Source organism: Vanessa cardui, chromosome 25 (assembly GCF_905220365.1).
Source record: "Vanessa cardui chromosome 25, ilVanCard2.1, whole genome shotgun sequence".
NCBI classification, from domain to species: domain Eukaryota; kingdom Metazoa; phylum Arthropoda; class Insecta; order Lepidoptera; family Nymphalidae; genus Vanessa; species Vanessa cardui.
In genome coordinates, this window is record NC_061147.1 from 5305772 (window position 1) to 5326685 (window position 20914).

The 20914-nt window shown below is 36.3% G+C and overlaps 1 protein-coding gene across 9 annotated transcripts; it reads right to left on the minus strand.

Moving 5' to 3' along the window:
- Positions 1–20515, minus strand: LOC124540397 (collagen alpha-1(I) chain-like). 9 transcript variants are annotated; one of them, XM_047117908.1, is made up of 20 exons: positions 20279–20515; positions 17108–17203; positions 16720–16899; positions 14724–14854; positions 14440–14604; positions 13202–13330; positions 12700–13086; positions 12384–12507; positions 11237–11886; positions 11052–11160; positions 10852–10970; positions 9958–10129; positions 9024–9122; positions 7361–7471; positions 6247–6405; positions 5616–5730; positions 3621–3757; positions 3063–3265; positions 2616–2949; positions 1–2536 (listed from the first exon to the last, which is right to left on the minus strand). In XM_047117908.1, the coding sequence occupies exons 2-20, from the start codon at positions 17175–17177 to the stop codon at positions 1764–1766; spliced, it is 4167 nt and encodes a 1388-aa protein (XP_046973864.1). In that variant the 5' UTR covers positions 17178–17203; positions 20279–20515; the 3' UTR covers positions 1–1763. The 9 variants fall into 9 exon arrangements, with proteins under 9 accessions (XP_046973864.1, XP_046973869.1, XP_046973862.1 ...); XM_047117913.1 differs by lacking the exon at positions 20279–20515 and adding an exon at positions 20216–20270; XM_047117906.1 differs by lacking the exon at positions 20279–20515 and adding an exon at positions 20216–20249 and having other exon boundaries at positions 11237–11880; positions 13202–13327.
- Positions 20516–20914: the final 399 nt, after the last annotated feature.

A 20914-nucleotide genomic window follows, 5' to 3' on the forward strand; every position in this document is an offset into this window, starting at 1 on the left:
ACGAGTTATAAAATAAATACATTTATTGCCTTAAATTAAGTCCAAAAGTACTCTGTACAATTATTGTTAGCGATGTACAAACGAGAACGACAAGTAAAAAATGTCCAAAAAAAAAACAAAAAATAAAAGGGCCTTATCATGAAGTAAGTTAAGTTTCCACAATACTCTGTGACAAATCTACGAACAACTTAACAAATTGTGTCAGAATCACAACCAATAGTTTGCATCTTAATTTCATCTCTTAATTTATTTTAATATTACACAAACTATTTTATATCATTGCTCTTCACTTAAACCTAAAACAAGAACCATTCTTTACCTTACATTATAATTACAATTAAATTAAGACTATCTAATTTCTAGCGGGTGTTTCTTACTGGACTGTTGTGCTTTACTCTCGCAAGATTGCCACGCCCTTTTCTTAAGGTAGTAATAATATTAACATGCAACGTCAATCAACTATAAATAGATATTTTGTGCTATTTTTACTGTTCTACATGTAAAATAAACATATTCACAAGTTAGGCTTATATTCCCGATAAGGAAAAACGATGTGTCGAGTGTCGTTGCATGTTTATATTGTGTATTTAACATTTAATCTCATAAGGATTTCAGATTTTGTGAGCAAACTATGCGCGTGTGCTCGGGGTTCATCGCTTCGTAAAAAAAGGCATTACAAAAGGCCACTGTGACATCCACAATGTGCTAACTAGCCTAGCATTATTACATGCCCTATGTACTATAAGGTGTAGCATTACAAATTATATTGGCATTGTTCAATGAAATAATAAAATAAATAAGACAGTTTAAAATATCACGAAAAAAAAAAATTCATGTGGCAAATAATATGGCATCAGAATTTAAGTACTTTGATAAAAAGTAAAGGCTTACTTGAACTTGTTTATTTTTCACAAGAAAACAAATTACTTGTAACCTCTAACGTGAACGTAATTAAATAAAAGAATATTACGCTTGAGTTAATAGATATGGAAGACAGAAAAACATTGCTATCAGATCAAAACGAATTAAATATTCATTAAAACAATAAACTAGTACATTAACTTCCAGGTGCTATACTGGCCACTTAGCCAAAATAATTAAATTAAACCAATTTCCCTACAAAGAAAATCTAAACCTAAGATGGACAAATAATATTGTAACATAACAATTATGTACTTCCGTGTAATTCAAGGTGACCAAGCTGTGGACTCAACGGTTACACATACACTTTAACACAGGGTCAGGCATTAATTTCAAAATTGACTAGATATCTGTGTGCATAGGAATCATATATAAAAAAATAGCTAAGTAAAGGAACCAATACACTGAAATTCTGGCATGTCTGTTTATAAAAAAAAAATATATAAAACTATATTATTGCCATATGCAAAAATATGCCTAAACTGTACTTTAAATTATGTAGACTACACGTTAACACATCTAAATTTGTACAATTTGTACAAACTTCCGCATACGCTAAAATAAAACTCGTACTCAGTCAAGAAATCTAGATCGTCGAACTTAAGCGAAATCAGTATGCTATTAGACCTAACGAAATTAGTACACGAAACTCGATCTCCCGGTATCGAAAAAATCTCACAATAATACACGGACTAACTAAGGACACTAACGAAATAATTTGATCTCTCGTTTCACTGGCGTATTATCAATACATTAAGTACGTTCGCAAAGTCGCCTCCGGGGGGGGGGGGGGGGGATCAGCATCGGGCGGGCCGCACGCAGCGGGGCGGGGCGGCCGGTCATCACTTGGACGGCTGGTAGGGCGGGTAGCCCTGGTGAGGCTGCGCGCCACGGCTGCCCGTCGCGTACAGCTGCTGCTGGAAGTTGTGGAACTGCGCCGCGTAGTTGGGGTCTGCCGTGGAGGGAACTGCGAAGCCCTGCCCCTTGAACCCGGGCCCCGGGCCGCCCATCGACGGCGGCAGCGGCTGTGCGGCGCCCATTCGTACGTTGCCGGGGCCCATGCCGCCCTTCACGCCGCGGAAGTTGGGCCCGCACATCGGGTTGGGGCCCGGCCCGCCGAACGGGTCGCCCGCCATTTTTGGCGGCGAGTTGAATCCCGCCGGGTAGTGCGGCATACGAAGCATCCCCGGCGCTCGCATCACGCCTCGCATACCGCCCTCCATATCCATTCCTCTTGCACCGGGGAAATACTGTACACCTTTACTGCTATCCATTTGCATGGGGTTCGTGACTCGTTGTAGGAAGTCGAGACTCGGGGGTCCCCTGGGACCCGTGTTGCATGGCATCTGTGGCCTCGTCGGTAAATACTGTATCGTGTTAGGCGCGCTGGCTTTTACTTGAACGTTCGCACCGTTGAAAGGGGGCATTTTTCCAGCACCACCCATTCGCGGTCCCATCATGGAGGCGTCAGGTCCCATTGGACCCATTGGCCCACCCATGGGGCCTCCACCCATTTTCGGACTCAGATTCATATCCGGTGGAAAATCACCACCACTCATCATTCCCTCCATTGGACCGCCCATGCCTGGACCTCCCATATTATCCATATGGCAACCTGCGAAAAATCACGGTTCAATAAGAATTCAACATAAATTTTAATGTTAGTTTATTTTAGTGTAAAAATAGTAACATACCTAAATCATTCATCATCATGTGAGGATGTCCATGCGGATGCATAGAATGATGATGTTGCATGTGATGAGGTCCTGAACCGAACGGCCCCATTCCACTACCATTAGGCCCCATGGGTCCACCGGGTCCTGGGCCCCCACCGCCCACTGTATTTGTCAGTTGCTGCGACATCTGTGCAAGGGACGAGATTGGGTCGAAGGACGACGTGGAAGTACCCATGGGGCCATTTGGGCCTTGGTTCGGATTTATGGGAATGTTGTCTGGCCTATTCATACTACATGGACCGGGGAATGGACCCGGTAAACTCGTACTATTTGGACCACCCGATAACGTCGTCTGGAAAAATAGCAAATTATTTACGTACAACAATATACTTCATGCTTCTTTATTCAAGTAAGGTCGTAAAAACACTTATTTTGAATAAAAAGAAGTATTACTTCATACAATACCTCTGTGTTCGATGCCATTGTGTCGTCAGAGTGTGAAGGTGCGGAGACGACACTGCAGCTGCTTTTCGCGGTGGAAGAGGGCGCGTAGGGGCCCTGGCTGAGCGAGGGGCCTTCGCGGCCCTCTCGACCCTCTCGCTGAGGCGTTTTTGACGCGCTATCTTGACTCGATCTGTTCGATGATGGACTTGGCCGGGATTTTTCGTCTGTGTTTTATAAATTAAAAAATATAATCGTATAACTTCCATTAAAAAATTCCCATACATTGCTAAGTAAAATAAATTGTAAAGCTACCTCCGTTTCAGAACATAAATCTCATCGAGAAATTGATATAAAACTCAGAAGTTAATAATAAGGTCAGATACATTATTAATAATTATAAATTAAATATTATCTATATAGACATGATATCCTCAAAGTACCATTTAGACGCTTTGGTTTTTTCTTTGGATTTAAATAGCGTAGATTTTATTTAAGAAACGCATAGTGAGTACATCTAATATTAAATAAACAGCATGGGCCACTTTCTTATCCAAAATGTAAGGTGGGATAGTATCGTACCCTGGCCACACTTGGTGTTGGAGGCCGAGGAAGTGGGCGTCTGCGGGTTGTTGAAGCCGGGGCTCTGCTCCATGGAGAAGCGCCCCGCACGCTGCTCCGAAAGCGACGAGTGCGGCTCCGGCGTGCCCGGCATCATGCTGGGTCAATTGGGACATATATTATAATGTATTAATATATAAGTATAATCGAATTTGTATATTTTTTTATGGAATAGGTTGGACGAGCATATGGGCCACCTGATGGTAAGTGGTCACCATCACCCATAGACAATGACGCTGTAAGAAATATCAACTATTCTTTATAACGTCAATGTGCCACCGACCTTGGGAACTAAGATGTTATATCCCTTGTGCCTGTAGTTACACTGGCTCATTCACCCTTCAGACCGGAACACAACGATACTGAGTACTGTTATTTGGCGGTAGAATATCTGATGAGTGGGTGGTACCTACCCAGACGGGCTAGCACAAAGCCCTACCTCCAAGTATTCATTTTTCTCTTCATCTCACGCACACTAATGCACGCTAATAATAACTAAACGTGGTCGGGCACGTCTTTATGATTGAATCGACCTAAACGAATATACCAATATTATATTAACGTATCCAGCAAACATTAGCGTAGTGTATCCATAAACACGGACGGGCCAACATTGTTGGTGATCGTTACTTGTCTCAATCATAATATTACATGAATGTGTTACGTTCACCAATAACATAAAAATAAACATGAGACAACATCACATACATTACTCTGATCCCAATGTAAGTAGCTGAAGCACCTGTGTTATGGAAATCAGAAGTAACGACGGTACCACAAACACCCAGACCCAAGACAACATAGAAAACTAATGATAATCTATATCGACTCGGCCGGGAATCGAACCCGGGATCTCGGAGTGGCGTACCCTTGAAAACCGGTGTACACACCACTCGACCACGGAGGTCGTCAAAAAAATATATAAGTAAAATCGAATTTGTATTCATTTTTCTCTTCATCTCACGCACACTAATGCACGCTGATAATAACGTGGTGGGGTATAGTACAACACAACTTAGATGTCGCATCGGCAAAATTCGTAAAACCGATCACATCCGAATTGAGTACGCTATCCCAAATTATCAATATTTATTTCTCATGCGAATATGATCTTTGCACAAACGTAATAACTTGTAATATCATATAACCTAATATATTCGTCAATTTGACGCGTCGATTTACATGCACTTGCTTTCTCTGACGCGTGAATCTATAGCGACGAATAGCGTCGAACGGCGCGATAGGGAGCTATTTCTATTGGTTGTATAAAGCGGCAGTAATCGGTTTTATTTTCATTCCATTGCATTTTCCGATGCTACATCTAATTTGTGTCGTACTATACGTCTTTATGATTGAATAGACCTAAACGAATATACCAATATTATATGAACGTATCCAGCAAACGCTAGCGTGGTGTATCCATAAACAACATTGTTGGTGATTGTTACTTGTGTCAATCATAATATTACATGAATGTGTTACGTTCACCAATAACATAAAAATAAATATGAGACAACATCACATACATTACTTTGATCCCAATGTAAGTGGCTAAAGCACCTGTGTTATGGAAATCAGAAGTAACGACCTTACCACCAACACCCTGACCCAAGACAACATAGAAAACTAATGATAATCCACATTGACTCGGCCGGGAATCGAACCCGGGACCTCGGAGTGGCGTACCCATTAAAACCGGTGTACACACCACTCGACCACGGAGGTCGTCGTACATGAATATTAAGAAATCTCATTAATTCGAGATTATAAGTATCTCCAAGATTTAAGTTACCTTTGTAGACTGTCTTTTAGCTGTCTGCCAGAAGCTATGAATACTAGTACTTTGATTGTACTATGTTTCTTGCTGTATACGCTCTAAGCTAATATAAGATCGTTACAATCTCAAACTTAATCTTTCTTAGTCTATAATAGCTTTAATTGTTTAAACATATTTACCCAGCAGGTGATTTTTGATTCGAATTCGATTGTGGTGTTTGTCCGCCATTGTTCGACGGCGGTCCGTTGTCCTTCAACGAGGTGTTAGGCTGTTTCTGTATCGTTAACTCTTGACCTGTATCGCAAAAACAATACATTATAACAAACTAGAAAATGAATCTTCATACATAGAACATAAAGTCGTAATTCGAATGAACACAGATGAATTTATAATCTTTATCAATAGAGGTGTACATACAGAAAGAGAACAAATTAGCCATAGAGTATGAAAGTATGTTAGCACATTTTCACCAACCACCACCAAAATGAAACACACATTGCAATTTGTAAAGTTAAACAAACATGAATTACTGTAATATTGACCTTTGGAACCAAGGGCCAAGGGTCGATATTGCGTGATGGTATAAAAGATGGCCAACACGAATTTTACTTACTAATAATAATCGTACAAAATAACATTGGCCAACTTTCAATGTGTTTAAAAATTCAGCATAACACAAAAAAAGCGTCTTCACATAGCACAAACTTTTAGCCGTGAACGAAAATAATTTAAATATTTTTCCAGCACACCTTCTTTATATTGTTTTTTTTTTTTCAATTATTTCCTTCAACGGCCTTTTAATCTAGTTACCTTCAAACTGGTTGAGATACGATATTTGTTGCGGGGATGGCACGGGCATCAAGCTCGGTTCCTTCGAGTGCGATCCGCCCTGTTGGTTCTTCTGTTGCTGCGCCGCCAAACATTGGAGGGTACGGACGAATACACCATCGTCCAATTTCTCTAATATCTCTTTATATGGCCAACGTTTGTCCAACGTGTCGTTCGAGGCCGATTACATGTCGTGTGTCGTGTGTCCAGTATCGCGATCAGTGTTTCGATATTGTTTAACGATTTGACGTTGTTATTTCATCACACGTTGGGATTTCAAGCGGTCAAGCGTTTTGCGGGGAAGGGGGGAAAACAAAAAATACGCATTACAACTACAGAAACAAAAAAATTAAATCAAATGCACTTCAAACCAAACTCAATGATCAATAATAATAAAAAAAAAATGCTTCAAAGAAATATTGTGGTTGGGAAAATGTCTAACACAGATAAAATAACAACATGCATTTCTACTTCTATGGCTTCTACTTTTTAATGTAAATGTCATTCTTGTGTGCTGTGCGTGTGGTATTATTTGAGTGTGTGTGTGTGTATATAACGAATGAACATATTTGGTAGACATATTGGTTCCTTTATATTTTTCACCTTGCACATAACTTTTAAAAAATTGTTGTACATCTTCTAAAAATTTTAGACCCAATTTATAACAATTAACGATACTTTAACTTACTCTGTGAGTAAGTAGATCAATAACATGGGTTCGATTGTGTCAATAGACTCTACTTTGTTTGTATCTACATAAATAAATAATATTTACATTCTACATAATACATAGCCAATTATTCACTGATAACATAGTCATTAAATTAATTAATGAATCATTTTATCCGTTCAACATTGCTATATTATATGTTTTCTAACTCAAATCACACACCTTTCATTGTTTTTTTTTAATATTTCTTTGTTATATAAATGTGTGTGTGTGTGTGTGTGTGTTTGTGTGTGTGTTTGTGTGTGTGCGTGTGCGTGCGTGTGTGTGTGTGTGTGTGTGTGTGTGTGTGTGTGTGTGTGTGTGTGTGTGTGTGTGTGTGTGTGTGTGTGTGCGTGCGTGCGTGCAGTGCGAGGCGTGGGTACCGACCTGGCGCGTCGGACTTCTGCTTGCAGTGCGCGGGGCTGCTGAGCGCTGAGCCGGCGCGGGACGCCTCCGCCGACATCGGCATCACCGCGCCCTGAGACGGAGACTGCGTGGCTGTTGGGGGGTAGATACCGATTAACAAATACATACCATATTTCCGACTTTGTTTTTTTATTTGCCATTGTTGTATCCTCCTAGCACAAGCTTTAAGCTCAATTGGAAGAGTAAATAAGAATATTAGTAATACCTTAAAAAAACTACTATTATTTTATTATTATTATTTAAAAAAAGTATAAATATTGACGACTTCCGTGGTCGAGTGGTGTGTACACCGGTTTTCATGGGTACGCCACTCTGAGGTCCCGGGTTCGATTCCCGGCCGAGTCGATGTAGATTACCATTAGTTTTCTATGTTGTCTTGGGTCTGGGTGTTTGTGGTACCGTCGTTACTTCTGATTTCCATAACACAAGTGCTTCAGCTACTTACATTGGGATCAGAGTAATGTATGTGATGTTGTCTCATATTTATTATTATTTATTAATCTATGATGAATGAAAAGAGTATGAAAATATAACATAGATACATCATTATCATTTATGACCCAGCGAAACTTGTATATATAAAAGATCAATGAATTTTCAAAACTCTAACGTCAACGAGCAGCTTTTAAAGGTAAAATATCAGTTCCCTACACTCTACGCATATACCATACCATGTCCATGCCAACCGCAAGACGAGTGAAATAACCAATATTATGATATACACTTTCCTTGCATGCAATTATTTGTATTAGTAACATTTAAAGACCCGCCCGGCTTCGCACGAGTAAAATACTGATAATAAATTTACTGCAAGGATGTGCTTATTTACATCACATTAGAAACTTCTAAACTTATCAGTTGTTTTTTTTTTTACAATATTGTCCATATATTATATACAGAAATCTTCATTTCGAATCAATCTATCTATAAAAAATAAAGATCTAAGCATACATATTATACATATTACATCTAGCGGCCCGTCCCGGCTTCGCACGGGTGGACACGAGCTATTTTTTTTTAATTTTTAGTTTTAATTTATATTTTTTTCGACATGTTTAACAGTTGTCGTTCTATTTCAACTCAATTACACAAAACCATAATAAATTATATACCGAAACCTTTCTTATAAATCTCTCTGTATATTTGTGAAAACCACATAAAAATTCGTTCAGTGGTTTTGGAGTTTACCGCGGACGTACAGACATACAGTCCGCGGCCGAGTTCTTTTTTTTTTTAATATGTAGTGATGATATATCCTTACATGCAAAGCATCACAATTTAATTACACCACATTTACACATATAATAAAATTGGAGTATCTGTTTGTAATATTAAAATAGCGCTTTTTTACCCAACGCATATGTATACACGGCACATATATCAAAATAACATTTTATACAATTTTTGTTCGTCTGCTTGTCTGTATGTTTGTTCCGGCTAATCTCTGGAACGGCTGGACCGATTTTGATTGAACTTTCACTGGCAGATAACTGATATAATAAGAAGTAACTTAATCAACAATAATATGTTTTTTATTAAATTCAAACGCGTACAAGGTTGAGTACACAGCTAGTAAACAATATAATTAAAGAAATAAAAGCGTAAATAAATCGTGATAGCATACCGATAGGCACGGAGGCTGAACGATGCAAGGGAGAGGCGCCGTAGGGCGGGGGCGGCAGGCAGCCTCCGCGCTCCGAACACGGAGATTTCACTTGAGTACCTGTTCGTAGCACAGACCATAACTTAACATTCGAAACATATCTTTGGAAATAACTAGCTTTCTATGCTTAAAAAAAAAATAAAAATACTGAATCTGTACATATCCAATCAGATCATCATCATACCATCGATTTAACATAGTTAATAAATAAGTCTCATTGATGAAACCAATTGGAAATAACTAGCTTTCTATGCTTAAAAAAAAAAAATACTGAATCTGTACATAGCAAATCAGATCATCGTCATACCATCGATTTAACATAGTTAATAAATATGTCTCATTGATGAAACCAAAGAATCATTTAAATAAAACTAGTTATAACGGATTTGAATCGCGTTTATTAATTATTTTTGACATCCCGACGTTTCGAGCACTTTACAGCGTTCGTGGTTTACGGTAGACCACGAACGCTGTAAACGAACGAAATATAAAGTTTATTTAAATGTGTAATAATCGCGAAAATCAAAGAAAATCTGTTAATGACTTCTTATAGACATAGTTGGTCATGTATGACATAGTTGGTCCACCCAAACAGGTGACAATTGGCATTTTCATATGGGAATAAATCTTAAATAACCAAAGCGCCACCAACCAAGGACGTTAGATGTTATATCTTTAGTACCAAATAATTATAAAACATATGATAAGTGGGTGGTATCATCAGCTTGCAAACACCCCTAACACCAGCCGTTAATATTAGTTTGGTGGATCCAAACAATAACCTTGGCAATGTGATAAGAATAAAAATGGGCGTCATTGTAGCATATATATCAATGTAATTCTATTTGCCAGTGCATTGGCAATGAAAGGCAATTGTAAAATGGCGAATCCTCACCGAGCTCGTTGTCCATGTTCTTGTTGTCGTCAAAGAACTGATGGTGCAGCTTCTGCCAGTCGATGTCTCCGGGCGGGGACTTGGGGCTGCGCGCCGCCTTGTGCCCCGCGCCCAGCCCCCCCATTCCCGAGCCCAGCCCCGGACCCAGCCCGCCAGGGTCGCCTGGACCCATCTGCACAATTCATTTCACCATTTTAATTTATAAGCAAAAAACAACAACAACAACAGCCTGTAAATTCCCACTGCTGGGCTAAAGGCCTCCTCTCCCTTTGAGAAGAAAGTTTGGAACATATTCCACCACACTGTTCCAATGCGGATTGGTGGAAGATTTTAATTTATAAGCACAATTTTTTATTTTGGTATAGGTTGGCGGACGAGCATATGGGCTACCTGATGGTAAGTGGTCACCTTCAATCAGCCATAGACAATGACGTTATAAGAAATATTAACTATTCCTTACATCGTCAATGTGCCACCAACCTTGGGAACTAAGATGTTACGTCCCTTGTGCCTGTAGTTACACTGGCTCACACACCCTTCAAACCGGAACACAATAATACTGAGTACTGTTACTGTTACTACTGTTACTGTGTGGCGGTAGAATAACTGATGAGTGGGTGGTACCTACCCAGACGGGCTCGCACAAAGCCCTACCACCAAATATAACATACACAGTTATCTTTCGAAATCACCTACCGCGTATAACGATTTGATACTTTTTTAGTATTTTATTACTTCATAACCTAGTTTTGTGTGAAACATCAATTCTTGCAGCTAAATTAGATATTATGTTTTAAGAAACTCTATACAAAATTTGAAAAGCAATCTCATCTTTGATAACAATTCGTTTCATGACATGAAATGTTATTCAGTAATTAGAATTCTTTTACTTACATTTCTGCCGCGTCCATATTCGTCACACATGGGTCCGTTGACGGACATGTGGTGGTCAGGACCGCAGTCTCCGTGGGGGACCATACCGCCCATCATACCACCTTCCATCATTATACCACCTATAAGTAGAAAAAGAGACATTATACGGAATGTTTTACTACAAAAAATTGTAATATTAAACAATTTAAATAACAATTTACCATTCATAGTATTCAGATTTGGCCCAGGCATCATCCTTGGGCCCATGTGTGGTCCACCCATCATACAAGGTTTAGGCCCGCCCATACCACCCATAGGGTTTGGCATACGCTAAAATAAAATAATATATTTATACACTTGTTTTTATTTCAGCTTGCAGTTTAAAATTAAAATCGAAAATACTTACGCCCATAGGCCCACCGCATCCTCTACCCATATGCATATCTGTACACATCCCAGATTTCATATCTGGTCCACCACACGCACCTCTGATGCCCTTCATTCCACATGGCCCCATAGGCCCCATGGGTCCATTGGGTCCCATTGGTCCATTAGGCCCCATTCCACCCATCATTGGACCGTTAGGACCCATCATTCCATTAGGTCCCATAGATCCATGACCACCCATTCCCATTCCAGGGCCACCCATATTACCCATAGGACCTCCCATAGGTCCATTGGGACCCATCGGACCACCTGGGCCCATAGGACCTGGTCCCATGGGACCGTTCGGGCCCATAGGTCCAGACATCGTACAATTAGGTCCGCTACTCATACTACTCTGCATTGATACCATGGGTCCATTCGGTCCGGATCCCATTGGTCCATGGGCTGACATTGGAGGGAAAGACATGTTCATGTTAGCACTTGAGTTGGGTGGATTGATGTCCGAGGGTGGTTGTGAGCCGTCGTTAGGTTGGTTGGGATTGCTTCCACTCTCCGGGAACAGGATTTGTTGCATCTTGCGTATGGTAGCCAGTTGTTCCTCACGGTGAGCACGCTGCTGCGGCGTCAGATTCTCGTCAGGTATCTTAACGCCTGCGGACGAAACTAGAGCTGAACATGGAAAAACATTCTTTAACACCATCATTGACTGCGTTACTTGGTAGGGCTTTGTGCGAGCCCGTCTGGGTAGGTACCACCCACTCATCAGTTATTCTACCGCCAAATAACAGTAGTCAGTATTGTTGTGTTCCGGTTTGAAGGGTGAGTGAGCCAGTGTAACTACAGGCACAAGGGACATAACATCTTAGTTCCCAAGGTTAGTGGCGCAGTGACGATGTAAGGAATAGTTAATATTTCTCACAGCGTCATTGTCTATGGGTGATGGTGACCACTTACCATCAGGTGGCCCATATGCTCGTCCGCCAACCTATACCATAAAAAAAAACGAGTTTTTTGACTACCGAAATATCCAATTTCACAATACCTAACTACACCATATTAAATTTTTAACAGTACCTTTTTTTTTAATTAAGATCTTGCAAAGATTTTCATTTTTTATTGTATTAAAATAATATGGTTTTATTTACATAGCACATACTGATATTCACCTTTTGGACCTGACTGGCAAGAAAGATTATTATCTCCAGAGTTATTATCACCGCCCGCTTCAGAGCAGGCCGGCATTTGTGAAGGACCGTTAGACATGCCATTCGACATTACGGAGGGGTTTTTCTGCAATAAAAGAGGACAGTCAAGTTTAAATTCAACTACATATTCAGTTTATTATAATTGAATCAAATAGAAAATGTTAGTGGCTTCCATAAAGTTATCTCATAAGATTTTAAAATAAATAATTATTATTTCATTATAATCATTACACAAATAAAATAATAGTAGCAAAAAATGTCGGAGATAAATACTCACGGTGTCCCAGGGCATTTCACCATCAGCACCGAGGCCGTCCATGACACCACAGGACGGGGTGCCCCCTGGAAACCCATCCATCGGACCCATGCCCGGACCCATCTGTCCCATTTGTCCAGGCCCTCCTTTCATCATCATCATTTGATTTCCGGGACCACCCATACGATTCGGGCCCATCATGTTGGGTCCCATGTGCCCCATTCCACCGTGACCCATGGGACCCATGTTCGGTCCCATGGGGCCACCCATCATGTGGCCCATTTGATTTGGTCCACCCATCATATTTGGCCCTCCGCGCATGCCGCCTCGATTTTTAGCCATAGCAAGATTATTGAGCCACTGTGCGGGATTTTGTTTATTAAACTGGCCCATTTTCAGAGGATGTTTCTATGATGGAAATAGTAATAAAAACAATTAAAAACAAATCAATTTTATTAACAATACACACACTCATACACACATATAAATAATTAATTTACAAACTTATTATTACATAACCTACCTCAAGATACTTCTTAGTGCCAGGCTGAGCACAGTGGTAGGCGATGATGGAATGGTGCTGTCCTGAAATGACAGCCTCAGCGCCTTTGTTTGCGAGTAGCGTTGAGAAAACGAAGATTTGACTCTGCTGCTGGGTGGATACGAAAAGAACCATTTGAATCGTACTTTTTTAATTTTAATAATAACACTATTAAACGACCATGAATTTTATGCGTCACACATAAATTAGTTAGAAATTAAATTATTCAAATTAAACTGAACTGCCGTCATGGTATTACAGTAATATATAACAGGCTAGTAGATAAAGCAATACATAATTAAAAAAACAAAAAAACAGTTTATAATTTAGATTGCTACTACATAATTATTACAGACATTAAAACAAATAATATTTATTTTTTAAATCATATTTTATAATATATTAAAAAATGTGTTTCAAAAACAAAAAATAGTTTTTTATATATTTTTTACATATTTTATTAAGATTAGTTATGAACAAATATATATACATATATAACCTCCTTAATGCTGTGTAGCCGGTCCATCACAATCACAGGCAACTATGTAAATACATGAATTCAACAGAGATTTCGATGAGAGAAATCGTAAGGACTATGCGTTGCCTACGCAATTACGTGTCATTGGATTTACAAAACAAAACAATTGAAACATGTGTTTATTGCCTCACATCGGCCATACGACGTGCATCTCATCCTATACAGCCAAAATATAATCCAAATATCTTTTAAATAAAAATATTGTCCATTTCTTTCGTACTAACATGTATTTAATGAAGCTTAGTTGGTGAAATTGGAAGAGATAAATAACCATATGTGAAGCTCGGTGTAAAAAAAAAAAAACATTTTTACTTTTATAAAATATTTAAAATGGCCTCCCATATTACTATTTATTTATATATAATTTATTTATTTACAAGAAAATAAAATAAGCATCATGCACATTTACATTTTCATTGTATAATATTTTAACCCCTCCTTACTTTACCAATGCGCAATTAACCTTGAGAATTAAGATGTCCATTGCGCTTTTTACACTGGTTCATTTACCCTTGAACCGGAATACAACAATAAGTAGTGAAACTCTTTGGTAGAACACATGATGAGTGGGTGGTACCTACCTAATTAAGGTTTACCCGAGATCCTACCAACCAACTTTATGGGTAAACCATCTTTTTAAGTATATCTCGAATGTAAATTATATATATTTTCTTAATGTTACCTCCATGCTCCCAGACTGTTTGCTGATGACATTGGAAGGCAACGACTGCGCCTCGCTCGACATCGGTCCCATGGACACTCCAGGCCCCATAGGGCCTGTATTGCCCATACGACATGAGCCCATGTTCTCTGGGCCATTTGGATTGCGGCAATTTTGATTGCCATCCTAATAACAAAAACAAAGTTAAAATTAAAACATTGATTATGGTATAAAGTAAATCTAGAAGATCAGATATTGTATATTGAGTCTTCGTTGCAATATTTTAATAAGTTTGCTTTATATACCTGCAAATTTCCAGCCGATCCTCGGAGACCAGTTTGTGGATCGATAATGTCATTTGAATCGGATGAGAGTCGTTCTGACTTCAGTGATCCAGGGCCACCAAGTTCACATTGTGGGGATTTCGTGGGGTCACCTTAAAAATAATAATAAAAAAATAAAAAAACTAATCGAAACATAGAAATCAAATTATATATAATGGCTGATTTTACATTAACACACAAAATGTCTGTCTGTCATTTTGTGTGTGAATGTAAAATCTTATTTTTTGGATTTTCACTATTGTATCCTAATATTTTTCAATATGGTGAATATTGAAGTTACAGTCTTACTCTATTAAGATGTTTAATACAGTCATTTTATATCCCATGACTTCTGACTCTGACTGACTCTTTCTGGTCTAATAGCTAGCTTAAAAGGTCTTGGGTTCAAATCACAGATACACAACTTAATGAAATGGAAGTAAACATAGCGCGTTTACACTCTCGCATGTACGTAAAGGCGAACAACTGCGCCTGCACCCTTTCAGCTCGTTTCAAGTTTGCTGTTCCATTGGATTACGAGAGTGGACCATCACCATTACAGTATTATTGAATCAGTATATTTATAATATATTTTTAAACATACTGATATTTTATTGCCTATATAAAAAAAATAACCTAGTTGGCATTGATACAAACTGAATCATGTCGTACTTTAATGTTCTAGTACATATTTAAATGAATTAAGTAAACGAAAAGCAATTATAAAAGTAGTTAGCTCCTTCTTTGGTCAAAGGTTAGCATCTATTATAAAATACGATAAATAAGTTCTTAAGGCTAAGGCAATAAGGATAAGACATAAATGCATTGTGCCAATACTAATGCATTTTAGTTTATATTATATCAATGACGATTATCACTCACTCGATTGGGGTTTACCTGTTATCTGTGATTATCTAATAGATAATTAAAATCACACATATCTACTGAAAATAATTATATAAAATAAGTAAAATGAGAGTTATTTTGGACATTGGAGAAATACCATTATTAACAGTATTAAAAAAAACTTGTCAAAGATCCGTCTTAAAATGGGGGGGGTAGTATGTTAATACATAATATATATTTATATAATTTAGGCAGCATTAAATGTTAATCATAAAATAAATCCTCCTAATATTTTTGGGCATGAGGTTTTTTTCGTCCGATTAATTGTACTCAAATAATGTAAGTGATAATCCAATAGATCTAAAATATATTAGGACTATTTCCGATTTTTTTATAGTCATTGTGAATCTCGATAAAAGTAAAATGAAAAAATATAACGATATTATTCGGACCCATTAGTGATGTCAGATTTAATATTATTAATGTAACCGTTGCTTTTGTGATAGTAATAACTGCAAATCAAATGTACTTGAAGCGTTCGTGACCTTCGAAGCCTACAACACCCTAATCCGTAAAACATCGCTTAGCAATCATCGTATTTATCGTATACAGCCCCTTTTCTCCTAATCATAGTATAAGACTTGACGTCACAACTAAGAATCTTTGATTTACTCCAATATTAAAGTATTTTACGCTTATTTAACACAAATACGCAAATAGATGCACGTAGTTTTGTGCCAAAGTGTACTGTTCAATACGAATTGAGCCAAGAGAATGGAATGAGCGATCAGATAATATCTTCACCTATGACGTGTCCTTCACACAGGGCCGTATTTAGGGGAGGGCAACCGGGGCAACTGCCCTGGGGCCTCCACATGAGAGGAGGCCACAGTTTTCAGCAATTTAACAAATACTGAGATATAGTCAAATTATAAAAATGTTACTATTTAATATTTTAAAAGTTACCGATATAAATACGAAACAAATGATAGCTCACTGATTGAAATAAAAAAAAACTAATTAATTCATAATAATTATTTGGGTGTTCACGCTTCTGTTTGTCTAGGGCCCTCACTGCTTTGTGGCCCCGGGGCCTACAGACCTTTAAATCCGACTCTGCCTTCACACTTACCATCACTATCCATGAGGCCGTCGATTTCAGTCTTAATACCGTCAACACCAAGGTCGGCGTTAGAGTCCTCGCCGCCTTGGCTGTGCGGTTCCATTTTAACTCTATGTGCCGGCTCGTCCGGTTCCTTTTTTAGTGCCGCTGGTGTCGGCAGTGACGCGGACGGTGGACGAGATCCGTGACCTGAAGAAATTAAGGATATATTGCAAATAATAAATTGAAATCAATACAATTATTCCAAACATCAATAAATATTGACCATATATAACTTATAAATTTATGCTAAAAAAATATTTTTATGCAAATAAAAATAATAATTATGAGTTTAAGCAAGTTTCATATAAAATCTGCATGAAAAATCTCCCAAGTAACAATTAATTATAATAAATACCAGGTTCGGCAGGATCATTAGGTTCGTCTTTAAGGCGGGCACCCCCGCCTTTCTCCTTCTCCTTGATCATTCCCCTACGTGCCTTCGCCAACTTGACTGTATAAAACAAATTCTCATAATAACAGACTTAAATAAAAATAACAAAAATAACAATACAACCTTGTCAATGTGTATGGAGTCCTGGAATTTTTTATTTAAGATTAAAATTATTTCTTTGTCAATTGGTTGTTTTTATTTCCTTAAGATAAATAGAAGTTTGGTCTTGCATTATTTTTTTTTGTCTTACTATATTTTTCTAGTTAAAGTCTAAATTAAAAATAAAACTCGGTAAAATAAAAATAAAGGTCTCTTTTTTATAATACCAGCAGGTATTCATGTGATATACAAATACATATTCCATACAAAACCTGTATCATATAAGTATTTATTTTCATATATAAGATTATATTCCTACATAATATATTATACACTTGTCATACTGCAGCATAAACATATACCCTCTTCTCTCATAAACTGAATTATACATATTTATGGAATTTAAGTCGTTAAAATTTTGAATGCACATACTTCTAGTAGTAATATCCATTCTAAAATAAGAATTTTAAATTTTTATTAATAGCTATGAAACAAATATGTAAAGATGTCATTTAATTTTAATTCTTCATATTTAATTATGTTCAATAAAACAAATATCCAAATTTCAATATAAACAATTGCTTTGTTACTAAAATTATAATATTTTATCTAACCCTTACTTGTATTGCTTTTAATTTACTGTCAGAAATATCATCTGCCATTAAAATCAACTGTTTAATATATTATTTTTGAATAATTGATACTACTTTACCAAATTTACATTTTATCAAAGTTTAGGGAAATTCTAGAGTTTGGGTCAGAATGTAATATAAATTTCATTTAAAGATATAATTTAATACAAAAGTAACCCTGTCAGTATTGATACAAAGTCAGTCTAATTTTGACTTTTGAAATGGAGAATACGAATGAGAATGACAACTTTTTTAAATACATGACATAATATTGAAAAGCAAGAGATTCTGTGGGTTCAAACTGTTGCATTACAGTCCAATGGTCTCTACAATTGTCTACCCCTAATTATTATAATATAAATTCTAATTATATAAAATGTACAAGGACTTTTTGTCATAAACCTTATTTCCAAATTCTACGTAGATCGAGCTGTAGATAGTAAGTTGAAGCAAATTTTATATAAGAATTGTGTAAAGAAACAATTAAATATAAGATGTTGATATAATATTTTTACATCAAACTCAAAACATGAAATGTTAAAAGATTTTTACCGAATATCATTTTGTTATACTAATTATTAATATTTTTTCTATTTAATATACTATGCTTGTGTAAAACTGTTGTTTCTTCCATTATGAATCAATTGTTAAATAGAATTATCTTTTTTGCCCATACTTCCTTTTACTCTTCAATTTTTGTATGACTTTTTATAATAATGACATTACAAAGAATTTATGAAGATAATAAATATATAATCAAGCTTTTTTTTAATAGATACTAAATATACTACAATGTAAAAATGTACTCCTAATTTATGATAAATAGAGTAAAAATAATACTAGAAGATATTAAGCTTTTTTGGTAAAAAAACCAATTGCTTTACTTAAAAAAGTAATGTACAGGTATACATATTTCTCTTTCAATTTTAACAGATATATGATGAAAATCAAAAAAATACTGTATGAAATATATTTGTACAATAAATAATAAATAAATATAATAAATATATATACAATTAAAAAATAATTTAATATTTCAATATATACAATATTAATAAATATATGTAAAATATATTATAATTAACTTGTAATTTACATAAAACTGTCATAATGTACTGGTATATTGTTATAGTTTGTTTAGTATGTGTGAACCTAATGATATTTAAAAACATATATTGGCAAATATAAGATAATCTAAGAATTTATTAGTCATTTTGTTTCCAAAACCAAATGTTTTAATATTTTTATGTCAAACTAATTTATTTAGCTATATATCTCAATGTATAATAATTATTAAATGTAACTAGTTTAATTTTAGGTTTTACCCTATTTTTGACGTGTTGCTGCTATTGATTTACCGAACTAGCCTAATAAGCTTTCTAAGATGGTATGTAATAAATATATTATAAGCATGTATCATTCATATTATTTATCTTTGTTCATATCAGATTAAAACACAAACATTAAACTAAAATGAATTGTAAATATTTAAATATTGATTAGTAATTTGCTAGACAAATTTTGTTGAATCAAATGTTTTTGTTTGTAAATAATATGTTAAACATTAAATTTTCATATATGTAAACAAATTTTGTTATTATAAAAAAAAATAGCATTTCAATTTTTCTTCATCATTTTGATATATATTTGAACCTACTAGCATTCAATTCGATATTGTTCTATTCCAAAGTGAATAACTATTTTAGACCAGAGGCACTGGCATGTAATATATCAGAACTAACTACAGAAACTTACGTGAACTGTTGAAAATGTGACAGTAATAACAAGTATTCACCATTCATGTTCGTAAGTAAACAGACCTATTAAAAAATTGTATACATACAAATACAAAATGATCCGCGGGCCTTTCGTCACGGGCGCAATAATTGGCACATGTCCCACAAATCCACGGAACGGCACTTCATTACAAGAATGTCATTATGCTGCAGCAAGCGATCGAGAGATTATTATAAATAGAGATCTTAAAGAACCTTGGCGGTCGCGAAGACGCTCGCAGCGCCCGCGGCCCCTCCACCACGACCGGCCGTCACAAACCTCGATTATATCCAGATATTTAATTAAAACTAAACTTCACCGCGAAACGCAATAAAAATTCCAGGTTTACTCTCCATACATAAACAATGAGATAGATCGGGTGTAGACAGGCGCGAAGCACACTTAACGCACGTTTATTATGGCCGATTTAATACTTTAAACACGCTGTTTGGACAAGACGACACCTTCAGAGAAAGCGTCTAACATTAATTTATATCATTCGTGTGATCTAATTAAGGTATAACGAGGGGTATGCAGCGAGAAACAAAAAATCGGGATCGCTGACATTTTTGTTTATGGTACATCGACGAGACGAGATCCAGAATCCACAAATAGCGAATAAACGTACATGATTACCGCCTCCTGACGGATTTTCTATCACTTGATAACACAAAACACGGTGATTCTTCACATTTATGTAAACTTCATCGTTAAAATATACTCATTTATTAATTTCTTTCTATCAGCATATAACACAAATCACCACGCACACACAACACAACATACATAATATATGTACACCAATACACATGGGATGGATACTTCTCACTCACAAATTTCCTTTTCTACACAAAAACAACAAAAGTGCGAGAATAGTGAGATATACGTTCGATAACGCGCACCAGCAAATTTTTTTTTTTTCAATCAATATACTCCATTTATATTCATGACTTCAGTTGAATTAAACATTTTTATTTAATGCATAATATTGTATTGATTTAAACATACCTTTTGATATCATTATTGTATAAAATTAGATCTTTGAATGTATATTTGGATGATTGCTGATTGCTATTACAGTAATTTTTATATATGTTTAGGATTTTTTTTAAGAATATTTAATTATTACCTATATTTCGTCAAAATAACTTTAGTTTCAAATATTAAAGAAAGTGAGCCTTAAATATAATCTAATAGATAATGATTTTATTAAATACTATATGACTTAAATGATAAAGGTGACTATATACAATTATTGATAACT

Excerpts from the sequence above, each read along its gene's own strand:
- LOC124540397 (XM_047117913.1), bottom strand. Across the intron at positions 14,855-16,719 it reads CGGCCTCATGGATAGTGATG|GTGACCCCACGAAATCCCCA; the intron begins GTAAGTGTGAAG and ends ATTATTTTTAAG. Across the intron at positions 2,537-2,615 it reads CATGATGATGAATGATTTAG|GTTGCCATATGGATAATATG; the intron begins GTATGTTACTAT and ends GATTTTTCGCAG.